Source organism: Podarcis filfolensis (assembly GCF_964270895.1).
Source record: "Podarcis filfolensis genome assembly, chromosome: 11".
Classification (NCBI taxonomy): domain Eukaryota; kingdom Metazoa; phylum Chordata; class Lepidosauria; order Squamata; family Lacertidae; genus Podarcis; species Podarcis filfolensis.
The window spans coordinates 61,885-79,080 of NC_139613.1; the positions used below are offsets into that span (position 1 = coordinate 61,885).

General features: G+C 51.7%; 2 protein-coding genes across 5 annotated transcripts; one reads left to right on the forward strand and one right to left on the reverse strand.

The window, feature by feature from the left end:
* Positions 1-1,367: 1,367 nt before the first annotated feature.
* Positions 1,368-3,414, forward strand: MRPL17 (mitochondrial ribosomal protein L17). The gene is made up of 3 exons (XM_083577470.1): positions 1,368-1,600; positions 2,292-2,360; positions 2,446-3,414. The coding sequence occupies exons 1-3, from the start codon at positions 1,430-1,432 to the stop codon at positions 2,728-2,730; spliced, it is 525 nt and encodes a 174-aa protein (XP_083433596.1). The 5' UTR covers positions 1,368-1,429; the 3' UTR covers positions 2,731-3,414.
* Positions 3,415-3,694: 280 nt separating this feature from the next.
* ARHGEF39 (Rho guanine nucleotide exchange factor 39) lies at positions 3,695-15,890 on the reverse strand. 4 transcript variants are annotated; one of them, XM_083577466.1, is made up of 11 exons: positions 15,824-15,883; positions 14,512-14,603; positions 14,069-14,217; positions 10,289-10,383; positions 8,353-8,473; positions 7,955-8,073; positions 7,688-7,758; positions 7,395-7,523; positions 5,529-5,758; positions 4,994-5,082; positions 3,695-4,897 (listed from the first exon to the last, which is right to left on the reverse strand). In XM_083577466.1, the coding sequence occupies exons 3-11, from the start codon at positions 14,204-14,206 to the stop codon at positions 4,864-4,866; spliced, it is 1,026 nt and encodes a 341-aa protein (XP_083433592.1). In that variant the 5' UTR covers positions 14,207-14,217; positions 14,512-14,603; positions 15,824-15,883; the 3' UTR covers positions 3,695-4,863. The 4 variants fall into 4 exon arrangements, with proteins under 4 accessions (XP_083433592.1, XP_083433593.1, XP_083433594.1 ...); XM_083577467.1 differs by lacking the exon at positions 15,824-15,883 and adding an exon at positions 14,998-15,533; XM_083577468.1 differs by lacking the exon at positions 14,512-14,603 and having other exon boundaries at positions 15,824-15,890.
* Between the last annotated feature and the right edge of the window lie 1,306 nt (positions 15,891-17,196).

Genomic DNA, 17,196 nt, shown 5'->3' on the forward strand with positions numbered 1-17,196 from the left:
ATAAAAGCTGTCAAATGGTGTTTCCCCCACACACATTGCATGATGCCCTTCCGTGATCTACATAGTACGTATATAAGTCAAAGAACCGGGTACAGGTAAAACAATAAAGTTTATTGTTTACACATGAAATAAGATGATAATTTAAGTCTATACATTCTATATAGCTTTGCTTCCATATACTCTGGTTGGCCTCTGCTTCTTCTCTCAAACCCATATAGACCTTCCCAAGGGGCTCTATACCGGACCCCAGAAATGAGATGATTTTTTTCTTACAACATGTCTATAGTCTTCTCTCACACATTCACAGAAACACTGAATCAATTGTAGAGTTGGAAGGGACCCCCAGGATCACCTAGTCCAACCCCCTGCAATGCAGTATCATAACTAAAGCATCCCTGACAGGGGGCCGACTGACCTCTGCTTAAAAACCTCAAAGGTATTAAGAGTCAAAATAGGATGGTAGGCAGCATAAGTGAACAGAGTCAAATCTCTCGAAAATGCTTTGATAATTGTCCAAAACCACAGCAGAAATGTGTGACGCTGGCATAGGCATTGTTGTTGAGTCGTTTAGTCGTGTCCGCCTCTTCGTGACCCCCTGGACCAGAGCACTCCTGTCTTCCACTGCCTCCCGCAGTTTGGTCAAACTCATGTTTGTGGCTTCAAGAACACTGTCCAACCATCTCGTCCTCTGCCTTCCCCTTCTCCTTGTGCCCTCCATCTTTCCCAACATCAGGGTCTTTTCCAGGGAGTCTTCTCTTCTCATGAGGTGGCCAAAGTATTGGAGCCTCAGCTTCAGGATCTGTCCTTCCAGTGAACACTCAGGGCTGATTTCCTTCAGAATGGAGAGGTTTGATCTTCTTGCAGTCCATGGGACTCTCAAGAGTCTCCTCCAGCACCAGAATTCAAAAGCATCCATTCTTTGGTGATCAGCCTTCTTTAGGGTCCAGCTCTCACTTCCATACATCACTACTGGGAAAACCAGAGCTTTCACTATACGGACCTTTGTTGGCAAGGTGATGTCTCTGCTTTTTGGCTTGGGCATAGCCAGGATTTATTCTGGAGTGGAACAGGCATTGCACGGGGGGCTTCAGAATCGAGTTCCTGCATCGCAACTGGTCGGGTATTCTCGTGCATTTGCCCGCCTGCTTGACCAGCAGAATCCTCAACGCAGCCCGGGAAGCCGGCGGCGCCCTTTCCCCGTCGGGGCGAAGGAGGCGGGCGGCGGCCCGGGCGAGGCAGAGCAGGAGGCCGCCCCGCCTCTTCCTCTCGCCGCGCCGCCTCGCGGAACCTGCCGGACCTCACGGGGCGGGACTTCCGCCGCCGAGAACCCCGGCCAATGACCGCCAGGCCGGGCGGGGTCCGCCTCCCTCTCGCCCCGCGGGCCACGTGAGCGAGGGCGCTTCCGGCGTGGGCGCTCGGTGCCTCCGCGATGCGTCTCTCGGCGTCGGCGTGGATCAAGCACGGGCGCGTCTACCGGCGCCTCGGCCTCGGGCCCCGCTCGCGCCTCGACCTGCTGCGGAACCTCGTCACGGCCCTGGTGCGCCACGAGCGGATCGAGGCCCCTCGCGGGCGCGCCGAGATGCGCTTCTACGCCGAACACGTGAGACGGCGGGCGGGAGCGGTGCACGTCGGAACGCGGGAGCCTCGTAGACACGCCTCCGGTCGGGCGGGCAGGCGCGCAGCAGAGAAATGCCCGTGAAATGCCCTCCGCGTGCGCGCGGCCATGAAAAAGCAAAGCCCTTCCTGGGGACCGTTAGCAAAATGAAACTGCCATGAGGCAAACCTCTGGCGCGGCCGCATCCTCAAAAGGGTTATTGCCGAGTTAGGAAAGGGCTAAAGGATCCAGGGGGTGGAGGGACTTGCCTATGAGGAAAGGGGGCAGCGCCCTCCCTTTCTCATAACAGTCCAACTTGTGGGCGTCCAGTGAAGCTGCATGTTGGGAGATTCAGGGCATGGGTACATCGTTCAACCTTGGAACTCCCTGCCACAGGAGGCAGTGATGGCCTGAATGGCTTTAAAAGGAGGACTGGACAAAGTCCCCGATAGCTCCTAGCCGGGATGGCTCTGCTGTTCCTCCACAGCTGGAGGCAGCAATGCTTGTGAATACCGGCTGCAGGAAACCACGTGAGGGGAGCGTTGCTGTTGTGGTCGAATCCTGCTTGCAGGTTTCCCATTGGGGGCACCTGGTTTGCCACTGTGAGAACAGGAGGCTGGACTACATGAACCCCCTTTGGCCGGATCTAGTAGGCTGTTCTTACCTTGACATCCTCTCCTCTCTCTCCTCCCTTCAGCTGATCAACTATGCCAAGCGTGGGGACACGGACCCCCAAGCAATGCGCATGGCCGACTTCTGGTTGACGGTGAGGCTGCATCCCTTCTGGGGGGGAGGGTCTCCTGCCAACTCTGTCCCCACTGAGCCCCCCTCTTTTGCCTCCCCCATCCCAGGAGAAGGATCTCCTGCACAAGCTCTTCAAGGTGCTGGCTCCTCGCTTCCAGGCACACTCCAGCAACTACACACGCCTGCTGCGGATCCCCAACCGGGAGAACCTGGACCGTGCTGAGATGGCCGTCATTGAGTACAAGGGGAACCCGTTCCCGCCCCTCCTGCGCCCAAAGCGCGACAGCGAGAAGACGCTGGTGAATCAGCTGCTGAAGGGCTTCCGGGAGGATGCACTGAGGGCGGCGGAAGCTCCACTCCAGGGGAGCCCATCTGAGGGCACAGCAGTGTAGACAGAAGGACAGACACCACTTCCTCCCCTTCTCCTGTCACTTGGAAGCCTGCCTACGACCTCACCTTGATGTTGGGGAGAGGAGCTGCATTTCTTTGGGTTTTTTGAGACCACCTCCCTGCTTTCATCTACTTTGCTATGCAGGTTACTAGTTTTCTCTTGGGACTGGAAACTTGAAAAAAGAGAAGCTCTCTTACCTTCGTGCACACCGAAATAAACGACAGCAGCGTGGGGCAAATGCCTTGGTTTCTCTGAATTCTCTTTGTGCTGCTTGCAGCCAAGTGATAGTGCTTGGTGACATATCTGGCCTGCAGTGGCACCAGCGGAGCCAGGAGCAGGTGACTTACTAGGACTAGGTGGTTAAGTTGGGGAGGGAGAAAACCTTATGCTGGAGTGCTCTTGCAATTTAAGACAGCCATTCTCAAACTTGTGTCCCCAGATGTTGTTGAACCACAACTGCCATAATCACTATTTAGCAGAACCAGTGGTCAGGGATGATGGGAGTTATAGTGCAACATCTGGGGACACAAGCTTGAGAAAGGCTGCTTTAGGAACACAAAAGCGCCGCGTAGCAACTGAAGCCACTGTTTGAAAACCAACCTTTACATGTAACTAGTAACTTCCACTGGATCATTTCTGTAAATCCCAGATCTCCCCTCTCATTAAAAGTCTTTTATTAAAAGAAGTACATCGCTTTGCTTTTTCATTTATTTTGCCCCAACATCAGAAAGAGCTTGCTGACAGTAAGAGCTGTTCGACAGTGGCACAGATTCCCTCGTGAGGGTAGGGTCTGTCCTTCCTTGGAGGTTTTAAAGCAGAGATTGGGTGACCATCTGCCAGGGACTCGGTAACTCTGATTCCTACATTGCAGGGGGTTGGACTAGATGACTTTTGGGGTCCCTTCCAACTCTACAGTTATATGATTCTATGACATTTTAAACAACTCACATTGCTACATTTCCAGCTGAGGTTAAAAGATAGGTTTTAATACACCAAAATCTCAAAGAAAGTATATTAAAGCTACACAAAACTTGAACACTGGTAACACAAAAACCGTAATCTCAAAATATATTTTGTGATGGCAATGTAAAAATGGTTATAATTGCAATTATAAGTGTCAGGAGTGAGTAGAACATACTTCAGTTAAACTTGACAAGCCAATTCTTTGCGGAAGCTGTTGCCTTATGGAGATGCATTTTACTTGGGTGGTCACACAGAGGGCAAGTAGAGAGAGGAGGGGCAGCTTCCCATCTCCTGAGAAACCTTGGGCTGCATTGTGTCCAATCCCAGGTCCACACAGCTATCCCTTGGCAGAGGAGCGGAGGGCATCCTTAAGAACAGGAACTTACTAAAGTTGCTTAAGGCCAGCGTGAAGAACCTTTTTCTCTTGGGGTCTCCCCTTTTCTGCCTTGCTGAGGGACGCAGGTTCCTCACCCCTGGCTTAAGACATCACTGTGCTTGCTGACATCACAGACTTTAATCACTTTGCGGAGACCACAGTGCACATCAGATTCTTCAAGGGATTTTGTTTCTTAGTAGTAGAGAATAAACAGGGAGCAGCAGCTGCACAGGATACATCACTCAGAGGGATCATGCCTTCACCACCTTCATCATGCCAAACGGACCCACGGGGGTTTTTGGCCGCAGAAGCAGTCTAGTGTTAAGAATTCTAAAAGGATTGTCATTTTTTATACAGTCATGAAAGTAAAATGCAGATTTTAAAAGGCCACAGCTTGTTCAAGCCAAGGGAAACTTGCACCTTTTGTTCCCAGCCATCTTGGAGTGAGACTGCTGATGCAGCTCAAGCCAGGTGGACATTTTGCTCCTTCACCTGACTATGCTTAAGGCTCAGGTGCCTCTGCAGCCTGAATAGGCAGAGTGGCCTTGCAGGTAGCAGCTCCAATGAACAGGCCAATTCTGGACATCTTGCGGGTCTCCAGGTAGAGTCAAGGGGAAGCAAAAGCAAGGATGGGCCAGTGCTAGGTCAGGTTGGGCCTTGGGCTGCAGCTTCCAAAGAAGGGAAATGGTGGCTTTGGTAACCAGTGGTTTCTATGTAGCCCGCACAGCCGTTGGCACCCACTGGCCTGGTCCTGGCTTGTCTGGCCCCAGCAGGAGGGGGCCCTGTGCAGGTCCTCTATTCAGCAGGAGGGGAGTCCATCTGCAGCTGCCTGTAGGTGGAAAGGGAAGGAGGTGAATTCTGGATCTCAAAAAACACAAGCCTAGCAATGTCTCCACAGCCAGCAGAGGGGCGGGGTGTAGCCTACCTGACAGCAGTCAACAGGGTCTGGTGCCATTCATGAAAGTCCTCCTGATTACACGACATCAGCAGCAACGTCCTGTGGGGGAAGGAGACCTGGAAGAAGGGAAGCATTGCTGGGAGATGGCAAGCTCTTGGGCTAAGGCAGGAGGTTGGGCCACAGAAATGGCCCAGGTAAAGGTGGTCCAGGACTTCCTTCTCAAGGCAGCCCATGACGGGGGGTGCTTGGAGGCCTGCCAGAAGCCCAGAAAAGCACTGCCTGGCCCTTTGTGGCAGAGCAGCAGCCCCCCATCCCCACCCATTTCTTGGACCTTTGGGTGTTTGTTCCTGTGTGCGCACGCAAACACACCCCAGCAGCTCCCCTTTGTTGTTACAGCAGACTTGCTTCAGCCAGCTTGTTGCCTCTCTGCCCCTTGCACCTGCCCTGATGCTGCTGCCACAGGATTTACCCAGCAGGCCAGGTGTGGACCCCCCAAGTGAGGTGGTCGGGACAAGGGCTTCCTACACCAAGGCAGAATTTGCTGGGTTTGGGAAGAACTTACACTGAGCAGCCCCCCTTGGCTCTGCGTGTGACCGAAGACTTTCTGCACCGTGCCTTGCCTGAGAGGGAGGACGGCCTGGCAGGCAAACTTGTGTGCGTTCCAGGGGTGGAGCGGGTGGCAGGGCTTGGTCACCAGCAAGATGTCGGAGAAGAGGAAGAACATCCGGCGCTGCAGCTCCTCCCCCTTGGGGGGCACCACCGATAGCCAGCCTTCCCGGAGAAACCAGCGCCCTGTGACAAAATGTGGGGCCACAGAGGCCAATTGGGGTGTTGGGACTGCTGGAGTCAGGCAACCTCTCCAGACCCACTGAGGGCGGCAGCTCCCTGACAGGCCGGGACCCTGTTGGGCCTGTAAGCTGCTCTCATGGCCTTTTCAGCCATCAATGCATGGCTCTGTCTTGATGAGACTCTGCCCTCTTTCTCCCCAGCATGGAGGAGGTTTGCTACTGTCACACCGGAGGAATCTGCTGAGATTACCAGGCTCCCCTACTTCACAGGCTGGTTGTGAGGATAAAAGGGGGACAGGGAGAACCACGTATGTCGCCTTGTATTCCTTGGAGAAAAGGTGGAACACAAAGGCAAAACCAATAATAGCCAGAGCACAGGTTGACTTGCACACCAGCCCTTCCAGGGCGGCATAAGGGCTTCTCACTCCCGACTGGCCCTTGCAGGGACCTGGTGACCCTTCGCCTGAGTATCTGTCTCTTGGGTTTCCCTCCAGCTTTTCATCTGTGACAAAACTGGCTAGGAGGTCCTTAGCCACAGAGAACAGGGAGAGGAAGGACAAGGGAAAGGGGCGAGCCCCCCCACCCCTATGCACTGGGGTGGATAAAGCCTGGAGGTGGGAGCAACAAGGGTGCAGAGCAGCCCTGTGCACGCAGGATGTGGCTGCGGATGCCTCACCCTTTCATGGTAAGAGAACCAAAGCGAAGGTTTGTAAGTCACAACAAATAAAAGCCCGAAATAATCTTGCATTCTGAGGCTGGCATGTGAGTCACCCATAGAGTAGGAGTTGCCAGCATCCCTAACATGGAATCCTAGGACTGTAGAGTTGGAAGGCGCCCAGTCATCTAGTCCAGCCCCTGAAATGCAGGAGTCACAGCTGCCTGAAGCTTCCCAAGCAATGCTGGATTGAGGAGCATCCCAAACCTGCAAATCCACGGGGAGCTCCTCTGTCCTCAGCGGCGTAGCAACTGGACATTGGCTGTGCTGCCTTGCAGCGCCAGTACCAGGAACCAACTCCTGTGCCACCCTGCAGCTCCAATGCTGCCCTTCAGAGCCCCCCCATGACGCCCTGTGGTCCACCCAATGCAACTTGCGCTCTATGCCCAATGCAATGCCCCTCTCCTTGTGCTGATGGCGGGACTCTGTCGCTAAGGGTGCTCCATGGCTGCTTGTCTTGTGAGGAGCTGAGCAGCATCCTTGGCGCTGTTGCTCTTGCCTAGCTCAAAGGCCATTCCATTTCAGGTGAGGCCACTGCTCTCCCCACTGAATTATCCTTTAAAACTAAGCAGCAGAGCGTTGGGAGAATTGCCTTAATCAGTGCAGGAGGAGGAGGTGGAATGATGGGGTCCAGGCAGAGGAAATGGGGGCTGAGCAAGGACGAGAAATGGGAGGTGGGAGTCTTTGGGGTGGAATCGCCAGAGACCACTCTGGCTCTAGCAAATGATCTCTGCTCCAGTTGCCAGAAATGCCCAGCCCCAGGAGCTGCCCGCCAGCGGCATCCCAGAGCAACACAAGCATGAACCCAAAGCGTCCTGTAGGCCACGTTTGAGGAGCAAAGATGGGCGGTTTACCCAGCTGAAGGGTGGCTTCTTTGCTGCCTGCCCTGCCTCTTTGTCTCCTGTTACCAAAGCAGAGGACCCACCTGGAGCCAGAATCTGGGTCTTTTGTCCCTTAAGCAGCTTCTGAACCCGGCGCATCTGGTTGGCATTGTCACGGCAACGAGATATTTCCTGGACTCGGTGATATGCCTCAGAGACAGACTTCAGAACTCCTGCAAGGACCACAACATCACCTGAGACAAGGCACACACCCACACCCAGGGGAAGTAGTTTGGAGCCTCTGTGGCTCAAGAGAGTTAATATTATTTACTTGATTCCCCTCCCCCCGTCCTCCAGCAAGTCCCCCAGGCTGCTCACAGAAAAGTTAATATCCTACCTGTCAGCTGCTTAAAGTCAGAGCTTTCTGGGTGGGTATTTCCTACCAAATCCTTCAGCAAGTGCCTGTACCTGCCGAAGAGAGGGGGCACTGTCAGATGGGGTGGGGAAGGAGGGGCAGGTGCACGCCTTCCGGCTCAGCCCTCCAGCAGCCTCCTCCCTGGGGCTGAGGGGGTGCAGCCAGGCTGTGGAGCCCCAGTGGGGCCAGCTGAGCAGCCCCTCCCAGATGTGATGAGCACAGCATCCTCCTGCAGAGGCGGCCACCTACCGAGAGAGCCTCTGGAGGGGCAGCGGGAGCAGCTGTTCCAGGCAAAGGCCCCCAAACTCTGGCCGGGACTCCTGGAGCTTCTTGAAGCGGGAAAAGGGTTTGTTCTTCCGCACCTGCCTCTGGAAGGGCAAGAGAGGAGAAGCAGGAGTCACTAGCTGACCTGCCACCCACTCCCCACCCCAGGTCATCACAGAATTGTAGAGATGGAGGGGCTCCAAGAGGCATCTAGCCCCGCCCCCTGCAAGGCAGGAATCACAGCTAAAACATCACTGACACGGCTTGATCAGCAAAGGGCAGGAAAAGGCTCCAGGCCAGTGGGGGGGCTGTGTGCCCAGAGCAGCAACCTGCAAGATTCCTGCTCAAAGGGTGTGACAGGGACAGAAAAAGGAAACAGGTACCTCCAAGGTGCTCTGGGCCTTTCCCAGGTTTTCAGCATAGCAGACGTAGAGAACCAGCTGGTGGCAGAAACCCTCCAGGCCAAGCCCCAAGCGGCCTCCCTCCAGATGGAAAAGCAGAGTCCTGGGTGCAAAGCGGGAGAGGGCTCCTTGAATCAAGAAGTTTGTGGGGGGCAATGCCACTTTACCCGTATTGCCTCACACTGGCGCTCCCCCTTGCTCCCCCCTCCCCAGCCTCCATAAGGGGCTATATGAGAGGTGGGTGCGGGACTATCCACGACACTTGTGGTTAGTGGCATATCCTGCCTTGAAGGAGATATCCTGCCTTGGAGGGGAGCTCACAGGGATTCGGAGGTAGGCTCTGTTCTGCACCAAGGGGGGGTCGGGTTTGATATCTCAACACAGGACAAAGCTTCCTCCTGCCCAAAGGAATACTATTCAGCTGTAGATGTCAGGACGATTCACAACATAAAAACACAAATACATAATAAAAATATGACCAAAACCAAACCAACAATCCATGTTTCCACATTTAAAAGAGCATCAGGTGTCAAAGGCCTGGTTGAAGAGGGGCGTTTTCACCTGGCGCCTAAAGGTGTATAATGAAGGTGCCAGCCGAACCTCCCTGGGGAGAGCATTCCACAAATGGGGAGCCACTGCAGAAAAGACCCGTTTTTGTGTTGCCACCCTCTGGACCTCTCATGGAGGAGGCACACAAGGAGGTACACTCAGTGGATGATCTCAGGATCTGGGTAGGTTCATATGGAATATTTTCAGCACATTGTTCACATGTGAGTTTTGCACAGTGCTAAAATTAGGGCTGGGCGATCTCTGGTTTTCAACATCAGGCTATATCAGCAGCTAACCATCGTGATATACTACTGGTATCTCATGATGTCCGAAATAAGGAGGGGTGGCTGGGCTGTGGCGGGAGGGAAGCTTTTTGCTGCATGATCTCCATACTCTTTCTTAGAGCATCAGGTTGTCCTTCCCAACAATGTGCACAATCAAGGCGCCTGGGCTGGGTAGGATGGGAGGGAGCAGAAGAAGTGACCAGGAGAAGGAAGGAAGGAAGGAAGGAAGGAAGGAAGGAAGGAAGGAAGGATCACACCCCCTGGGCTGGCAGAGCTCTTTGCCATCCTTCCCAGCCACATGCAGGATCACATCACCTAGGCTGAGGATGCTGGGCTGGCAGCACTCAGCTGTCCTTCCCAGCACAATTGTAGTGCCTCGGCAGGAAGGAAGGAAGGAAGGAAGGAAGGAAGGAAGGAAGGAAGGAAGGAAGGAAAGCAGGCAGTGCTGTTTCTTAAAGCACCAACACTGCAGTTAAGGGGAGGTGCTGAGGCTGACTTCTCAAATTTTTCACAATTATATTGCCCTCTGGAATTTTGAAGGCTGTTTACAGTGAATTGCTGGGTCAAATATTGCAATGTGGGCTTCAAGCCGGATTTGAACTATGTATTGGTACATCGCACAGGCCTAGCTAAGATGTTGTCCCAAAGGCCAAAATCCAGCCAGGGGCAGCGGTTGTCCCAAATATCTGAGAAGACAACTGACTCCCCCAATTTCCTTTACAGATCCATGTCTGTCATTTGAGAGCCTACTCTAGTCCACACATATCAGGTTGAGAGGCAGCACTGTGGCTCCTGCAGAGAGGACTTCCAAGTGCCTGTTTAGTCTGATTGAAATAAAATCTGAAAATTTAAGAGGGTGCAATCGCCTCCACCCTAAACCCAGCTCCCATTTACCCCCACCCATATTAAACAGTCAGGAGGTGTCTCTGTGTACTGAGGTCCTGTAAGTTTGGAAAATGTGGGCTACAGAGCCAGCAGGATACAGAGCAGGAAGTTAGAGGGAAACTCTCAGAGCCCACTGCCACCACCCAACAGACCCATGCTGCCCCACCCATCAACAAAGGCTCCCGCGGTGGGTCCCTTACCGGCTGGCAGAGCAGATGGACTCCAGGCACCCGAAGATAGCCTCCTGATCCGCTGGCTTCAAGGTCCCTTTGGCCTTCAGGATGGCCACAAAGTACTAACAAGAGACATGCAAAGCAGTTACTCCTCCCCAGATACAGAGACTTTTCTAACTAACCTAACCCTTGACTGGATATATGCATGTTCAGGTCACAATCAAGGGGGAACATTGCTACATACTGTAAATGACGGCATCCTACAGCAGTTGGTGATGTGACTGACCAGAGGGGTGACCATGCTGGACTTCATCTTGAAGTGGGGCCCACAGCTTGGTGTGAGATGTGCTGTTGAACCAACCAGTGACATCAGCCAGAGTGCTGCCTAACGTTAAGTGGGCAATTGTCAAGAAAGTATGGCACCTTTACATTGGACTTCAAAAGAGATAACTACCCCAAAGCAAGGAGTCTGGTAAGAAGGAAGTTGAACAAGAAAATGATGGTGGCCAGATTTACCCAGAATGCTTGTGGGTCGTTCAAAGCCACAGCAATAGCAGTTCAGTTAGAACGCAGTAGAGGGCAGAAAGGCCTCCTTTAGAAAATGGAAGGCCTGTCCAAACAAGGACCACAAAAAGGAAAGTCAACTTGGGCCAAAGAAATGCAAGCAGACAATCAGGGATGCAAGGGGGGAGGGGAATACGAAAGAAAGAGAATTTGAAGAGCCAACTGCTAGAAACAAAGGCCCACAAAACCATTTCAATACGTTATTGTACGGCCAACCAATGAAGCGGAGTGTTGGAAGACTCAAAGCTAGAAAAAAGGAAACCCTTCTTCTTTTTTCTTTTTTTAAATGATATTTATTCAGAGTTTCAAAAGTACAAGAAAAAGGACAAAAAATAAGAAAAAAAGGAACAAATACATCACAACAACAACAAAAAATAAAAAGAAAAAGAAAAAAAGACAAATCCCATATTACATCTTTTCATTTGCTTAATTCTTTGACCTCCTCACACCTCCCTTTTTGTATTCTAATTTAATTCGTTGTTTCAGCAAATTCTTTCCGTCTTTCTCAGTTCTTATTTAGATAGTCTAACCTATTAGTTAACTCAACAAATCCTTTCCATCTTTTGACATATTCTGTTATTCAATTTACCTTGATTTATTTAACCTTGTCTTACCATAAAAAGAAAACCTTAATGTTCAAAATTTAAAACATATTTATACATAACTCCTTATATCCTTTCTACTAAAGCCAGATAATTCCATTCCAACATTTTCCCTAATATTTCATTAGTTTTACACTAATTCCAAAAATAAAAAGAAAATTTTCCTTTTATAGGCTTTTTAAAAAATTTTTATCCAACGTCCCTTCTTCCTGGTCTCGGGTTATGTCAGTCCTTACTGTCCATTCCATCCAGTCCATCAACCTGGTGATCTTATGTCCGAGGCCCTTAAGTCTCTTCTATGCCTCTTCTGCAGATTTTCTTCTTGTTGTCTATGCTTACACTTTCCCTTATCTTTTGTTGGTTTCTTTCTTAATTTCTTCCCTTTCTCCTTGAGGAGTAGGTCTCTGGGGGATTCCAACCGATAGTTATATCCATCTTCCTTCATCAGACTAGCCCATTCCCCACAGTCCCACTCCCCGCCATCATCATTGTAATCCAAAAAGTAACTATCCAAAAAATAGTTGTCAGCATATTTCCAAGTCCCCCCAAAGTTAAGAGCCTCCTTAACTCCAGGCTCTCCCAGGCCCACTCCAAATTCAATCTTCCAAAACAGAGGCTTATGCTCCTGCAGGGCTTCGGATCTCTCCATTTGTGTTGCTTGGGGTGCGATCGCAGCCTCCTCCATCTTCATCTGCCCTTGCACTTGCCCAGTCGAACCAATTTCCTGAGTTGGTCGCTGCATAATTTCTATGTTTCCTGTTAATCCATATTCACTGGCTACAGCAGTCATCAAGTCCAACTTCTCCTTCATCAAACCCGTCTTCTCATGCAACTGCTCCAGCAAAGCATTTGTCTTGCAAAAAGCAGACACCAAAACTTCCTCCCCACACATTTCTATTCAAGGTCAAACGGCTGGTCCCACGATCCCAATCTCGCAGCTGTGAGGTCTCCAAGTAAACTGCAGCAACAAATTGACAAGCTCCCTCTAGGGGACACAATTTCTATTTGTATTGATCTTTTTGAAACATGTCCAACAAAAGAAAGTTACTTTCAATTTTCAATTTTCAATTACTTTGTTTCTTTAAAATGCAGAAGGCAGCATTGAAGTCAGTTTGGTTCTCTTTTTTAACTGTCAAAATGCTCCACGTACAATCAATGGACGTCTCCGGCAATTTCTGTCCTGACACCCCGTTCCCAGATTTGAGACGATGGAAACTTATTTTCCTTTACTCCCTCTCCTGCAGGCTTAAACAGTCAGATTCCCCCCCCCCTTTTCACCTGCTTCCAAGGGGGTTTTATTAGTTGTAAATGCAGGAAATTCCAACCTTTAAGACAACTTTCCAGGCTATTAGATTGTAAGGTTTTTGCTTCAGTCTATTTACAAAAAGCGGGAGGCGGACTTCCTGTTTTGAACCTTCCCACTTCGGAGCCTAATTCAAGTATTTCTTGATCCAATTTTCCGTTTTTACTCACGGGTACTTGTTTAGAGTCCAATTGTCAACAGGAAAAAGTCAGCGCTCTCCGGCGATGGCTGTGCGGCTTCCCTCCGTGAAAATAGCAATCAGTTCGCAGCACCGCGCTGCTCACCCCGCTTCACTCCGGAGCCCCAAATTGGGGTTCCCCGTGAGTAGGGGAGGCGCTCCTGGTGCTCTGCCGAACCCCATGTTCCCAGGCTCCCTCCGCCTGGGATTTCTAGTGGGTCCCCACCTTTGCCGCGGTGGGCAGACCCAATTTCCACGGAGCCCGTTCCCCCGATCGGAGGAACTCCGCCATTCGCCGATGGCGCTAACCCGGAAGTCCAAAAAGGAAACCCTTATTCATACTGATATATCACAATGTCTGAAATAAGGATGGAACTATGTAGAGGTGAACAGTAGGGTTGGGACATATCTGGTTTTCAGCACTGTGATATATCACCAGCTAAACAAAGCAATATACTGACATATCCCCATGTCTGAAATAAGGATGGAGCTTTGTAGAGGCATTGGCTGCCTTCACAGTTTTCCCCACATTGTGATTTTTGCATTATGGTTCACAATATATTGCCAAGTCAAAAATTATGAAACCGTTATCATGATATGGACATTAAACTGGTTTTGGATAATATATATCACCCAGCCCCATTGATGGTGACTAACTGCAGTGGCTACGTTCCACCTCCACTGTCGTGGGCAGTTTGTTTCTGAACGATATCAGTTGCTGGGACTCCTAAGTTGGGAGAGCATGGCTGTTGCACTCTGAGCCTGCTAACGGATTTCCCATTTGGGACATCTGGTTGGTCACTATGAGAAGGGGCTGGACTAGGTGGGCCCACTTGGGCCTGATCCAGCTGCAGCTGCAGTGCTCTGCTTATGTTCTTAGGAGCCCTGCCAGCACCAAGAGAAGGCTGCAGTGCTCAGGGCTTGAGGGTGGTGAGAATCTGCCTTCTCCTTTCTGCTCCTCCTTCCTCTGGTCTCTCTCCCTGCACCATTTGGCTGCTAACAGCAACAAAGAAAAAGCAGCACATCACTGAAAAAAGTGAGCCAGGAAGCCGGGTCAGCTTGCTCCTTCAAGAAAGAGCTGGGAGCAGAATGGCACCCTTAGTCCTGCACAGTATCTGAGCTCAGAGAAAGGTCCAGGGCCCTGCAGCCCAGCTTCTCACCGTGGCTACCAAGCCCAGCTGCTCCAGGTACTGCTGCTCAGTTTCCACCAGTTCCTTAGCCGTCCGACAGCGCTTCCTCTCCCACCGGGCTCTCTGCTCTTCCACCGTGTGGCAGCTGCTCCCAAGGGTGCTGGTCATTGTGTGTTTTTCTTGGGGAGAAAAAGGGAAGCCTTGAAAAGAAAGTTGCTCCAGCCAGCCCATACTAAGGATCATTAGGAAAGGGACTGGGAATAAAACTTCAGATATGATAACGATGTCTGTATATGAACTCTCTCCTAAGAGGAAATGCTGCAACATTAGGGACTTTCTAGTTTAGAGAAAAGGTAAGTAAAAGTGGGCAGGGCATGATAGAAGTTAAAAGATAATGCAAGGGATGGAGAACATAAGAAGAACCTGCAAAACCCACAAGCAGGACATGAGCACAACAGCAGTACTCTCCTCACCTGCAATTCTCAGCACCTGGTATTGTCAGAGCCCTACCACCTGCAGCCTTCCAGCTTGCTCCCCAGCTCTTCCTCCTTCCCTGACCTTAAGCCTGCACAAGGTCGAGAGTAGGAGTCAGGGACAAAGCTCCCGTATTATAATTTGGGGCCATCCATTGAAGCAGACTGCTGGAAGCCTCAGGACACACAAAAAGAACTTCGTCACATGGCACATAGTTACACTATGGAACTGGCTCTCACAGGAGGCAGTGATGGCCAGCAACTTTAATAGAGGATCAAAAGAGGATTAGACAAATTCCTGGAGGAGAGCTGGACTTTCTGTGGATACTATCCTTGATGACTGTGTTGCCCCTCCATGGTCAGAGGCACAGTTGCTGCCTTGCTTGCAGGCTTCTCATGAGGCACCTGGCAGCCCCTGTGAGAACAAGAGGGGTCTTTAGCTTAGTTCAGCAGAACTCTTAGGTGACCCCTGAGCAGTGCAAGTACCTGATCTTTGGTTCTTCACCAGGCACTATGCAGAATCAACACAAGCCAGTGTGCAGCCCTTTGGCACACAGGTCAGACGCAAGCACACAGCAAATGGAACCACAGTCCATTATTATTCAAAGCGCTACCAATGAACATGGCATAATACAGAATAACAGGGGGAAGAACATGGGCTTGGGAGAAATGCCGGGGTGTGAGAGTCCCTGCCTTGAGCTCAGAAGAAGCGCACCAGCCTTGCACGAGGCCCTGGCAGCAGCTTCCCCCACCAGGTCAGAAGGCACAAACCAGCCCAGAAAGCCTTTCTCTGGAGGTTTGCGGCAACGTGGAACCGGGAGGGCTTTGTTCCAAATCCAGTCAGCCACGAACCTCGCTGATAAAATGGGGAGGTGGGGGGGCAGGGCGAGGCCAGGACCTTGAGCTCCTTGGGGGAAAGGTGGGGGGCAAAGGCGAGCGAACCCCGCTCTTGCCCGGGCTGGGCAGGCTTCCCCGGGGTCCCCCGCAGCCCTTGCTCGGCAGCCCTTCGGAAATGGGGCCGCTTCGCTCCTGCTCCTGCCTGAGCCCCCTTCCGAGGACCCCGAGAGCAGAGGCTCCCCGAGAGTCCAGCCGACTCAGGTCTACTCGGAAGCAAGTCCGACTATAAGCGGAGTTCGCATGGCGGCTCCGTGTAAGGCAGAAGAGTCACCGCGCGTGGCGGGTGGCTTGGGGGTGGGAAGCCCCCGAGGGAGCGGGAGAGCCAGGCGGGGCTGGGGGTCCCCCCAGCCCGGCCACGCTCAGCGGAACCAAGGGGGTCCGAGGAAGCCCCCTGCCGGCGTCGCCGCTCCCCTACCTTGCTCCGTCCAGCGGCGCCCGCCAAGCGTTCAAACGGCCAGCTGGTCCGGCCCCTTCCGGGCGCCGCCTCCGGCGGGCGGGGCTGAACTCGGGGGGCGGACTCGGGGGTCGCCCGAAGGGGAGAGCGGCTCTTGGTACACAGTAGATGCCTCCCCTTCTCCGGCCCCATAGGATTGCCCGGCAATTGTTCTTCTTTCTTTTTTAATCATAACTGTATTCATAGAATCATAGAACTGTAGAGTTTGATGGGACCCGAGTGTCGCCTAGTCTAACAGCCTGCAATGCAGGAATCTCAGCTGAAGAATTTCTTTCAGATGGCCATCTCTGCTTAAAAACCTCCCGTGAAGGAGAGTCCATCACCTCCTGAGGGAGACTGCTCCACTGTCTAATAGGTAAAAGGTAAAGGTAAAGAACCCCTGGAGAGTTAAGTCCAGGCAAAGGCGACTGGAGTTGCTACGATGGCGTTCGTCCACAGGCAGCTTTCCGGGTCATGTGGCCAGCAGGACTAAAAAGCTTCTGGCCAACGGGACACCGTGACTGCCGCAGCAGCGCCTGGTATGCTTTCGAACTGCTAGGTTGACTGAGATAGCTCCTTCTGTCAGAAAGTTCTTCCTGATGTTTCATCAGGCTCTAGCTGATCAAGTCCTACACTGCAGAGCAGAAGAAAGAAAGCTTGCTCCATCTTCCATGTGACTGCCCTTGAGATATTTGGAGATGTCTATCATATCTCCTCAGTCTCCTCTCCTCCAGGCTAAACATACCCAGCTCCCTCAACCACTCCTCATAAGGCTTGGTTTTCAGACCTTTGATCATCTTGGTTGCCCTCCTCTGTACATGTTCCAGCTTGTCAATATCCTCCTTAAATTGTGGCTCCCAAAACAGGACACAGGACTCAGAATGTGGTCTGAGCAAAGCAGAATGGAGTGGGACTATGACTTCTCTTGAACAGAATACTGTACTTCTGTTGATGCAGCCTAGAACAGCATTAACTTTATTTGCTGCTGCATCACATTGCTGTGTGGTCCTAGATCCTCCTCACTACTAGTAAGCCTGGTGTCCCCCGTCCTATATTTGTGCATCTCATAGGAGCCAACTCCTACGGGCTTTGGCCCCCACAATAAAATGTTTGAGGGGGCTGGGCCCCCACAAATTTGATGGACATTCCTATTCAAATGGAGTGTGTGCACTGCATCATGTGACTGATTATGTGGGGCAGGCCTTACCTGGGCCCCTACAATATTTTATTCAGGTTGGCACCCCTGGTGCATCTGGTTATTCCTGCCTTAGTGCAGGAACATTTGTCTCTGTTGAAACTCACTGTTAGTTTGCACCCAGTTCTCCAATCTGTAAAGGTCATTTTGAATCCTGATT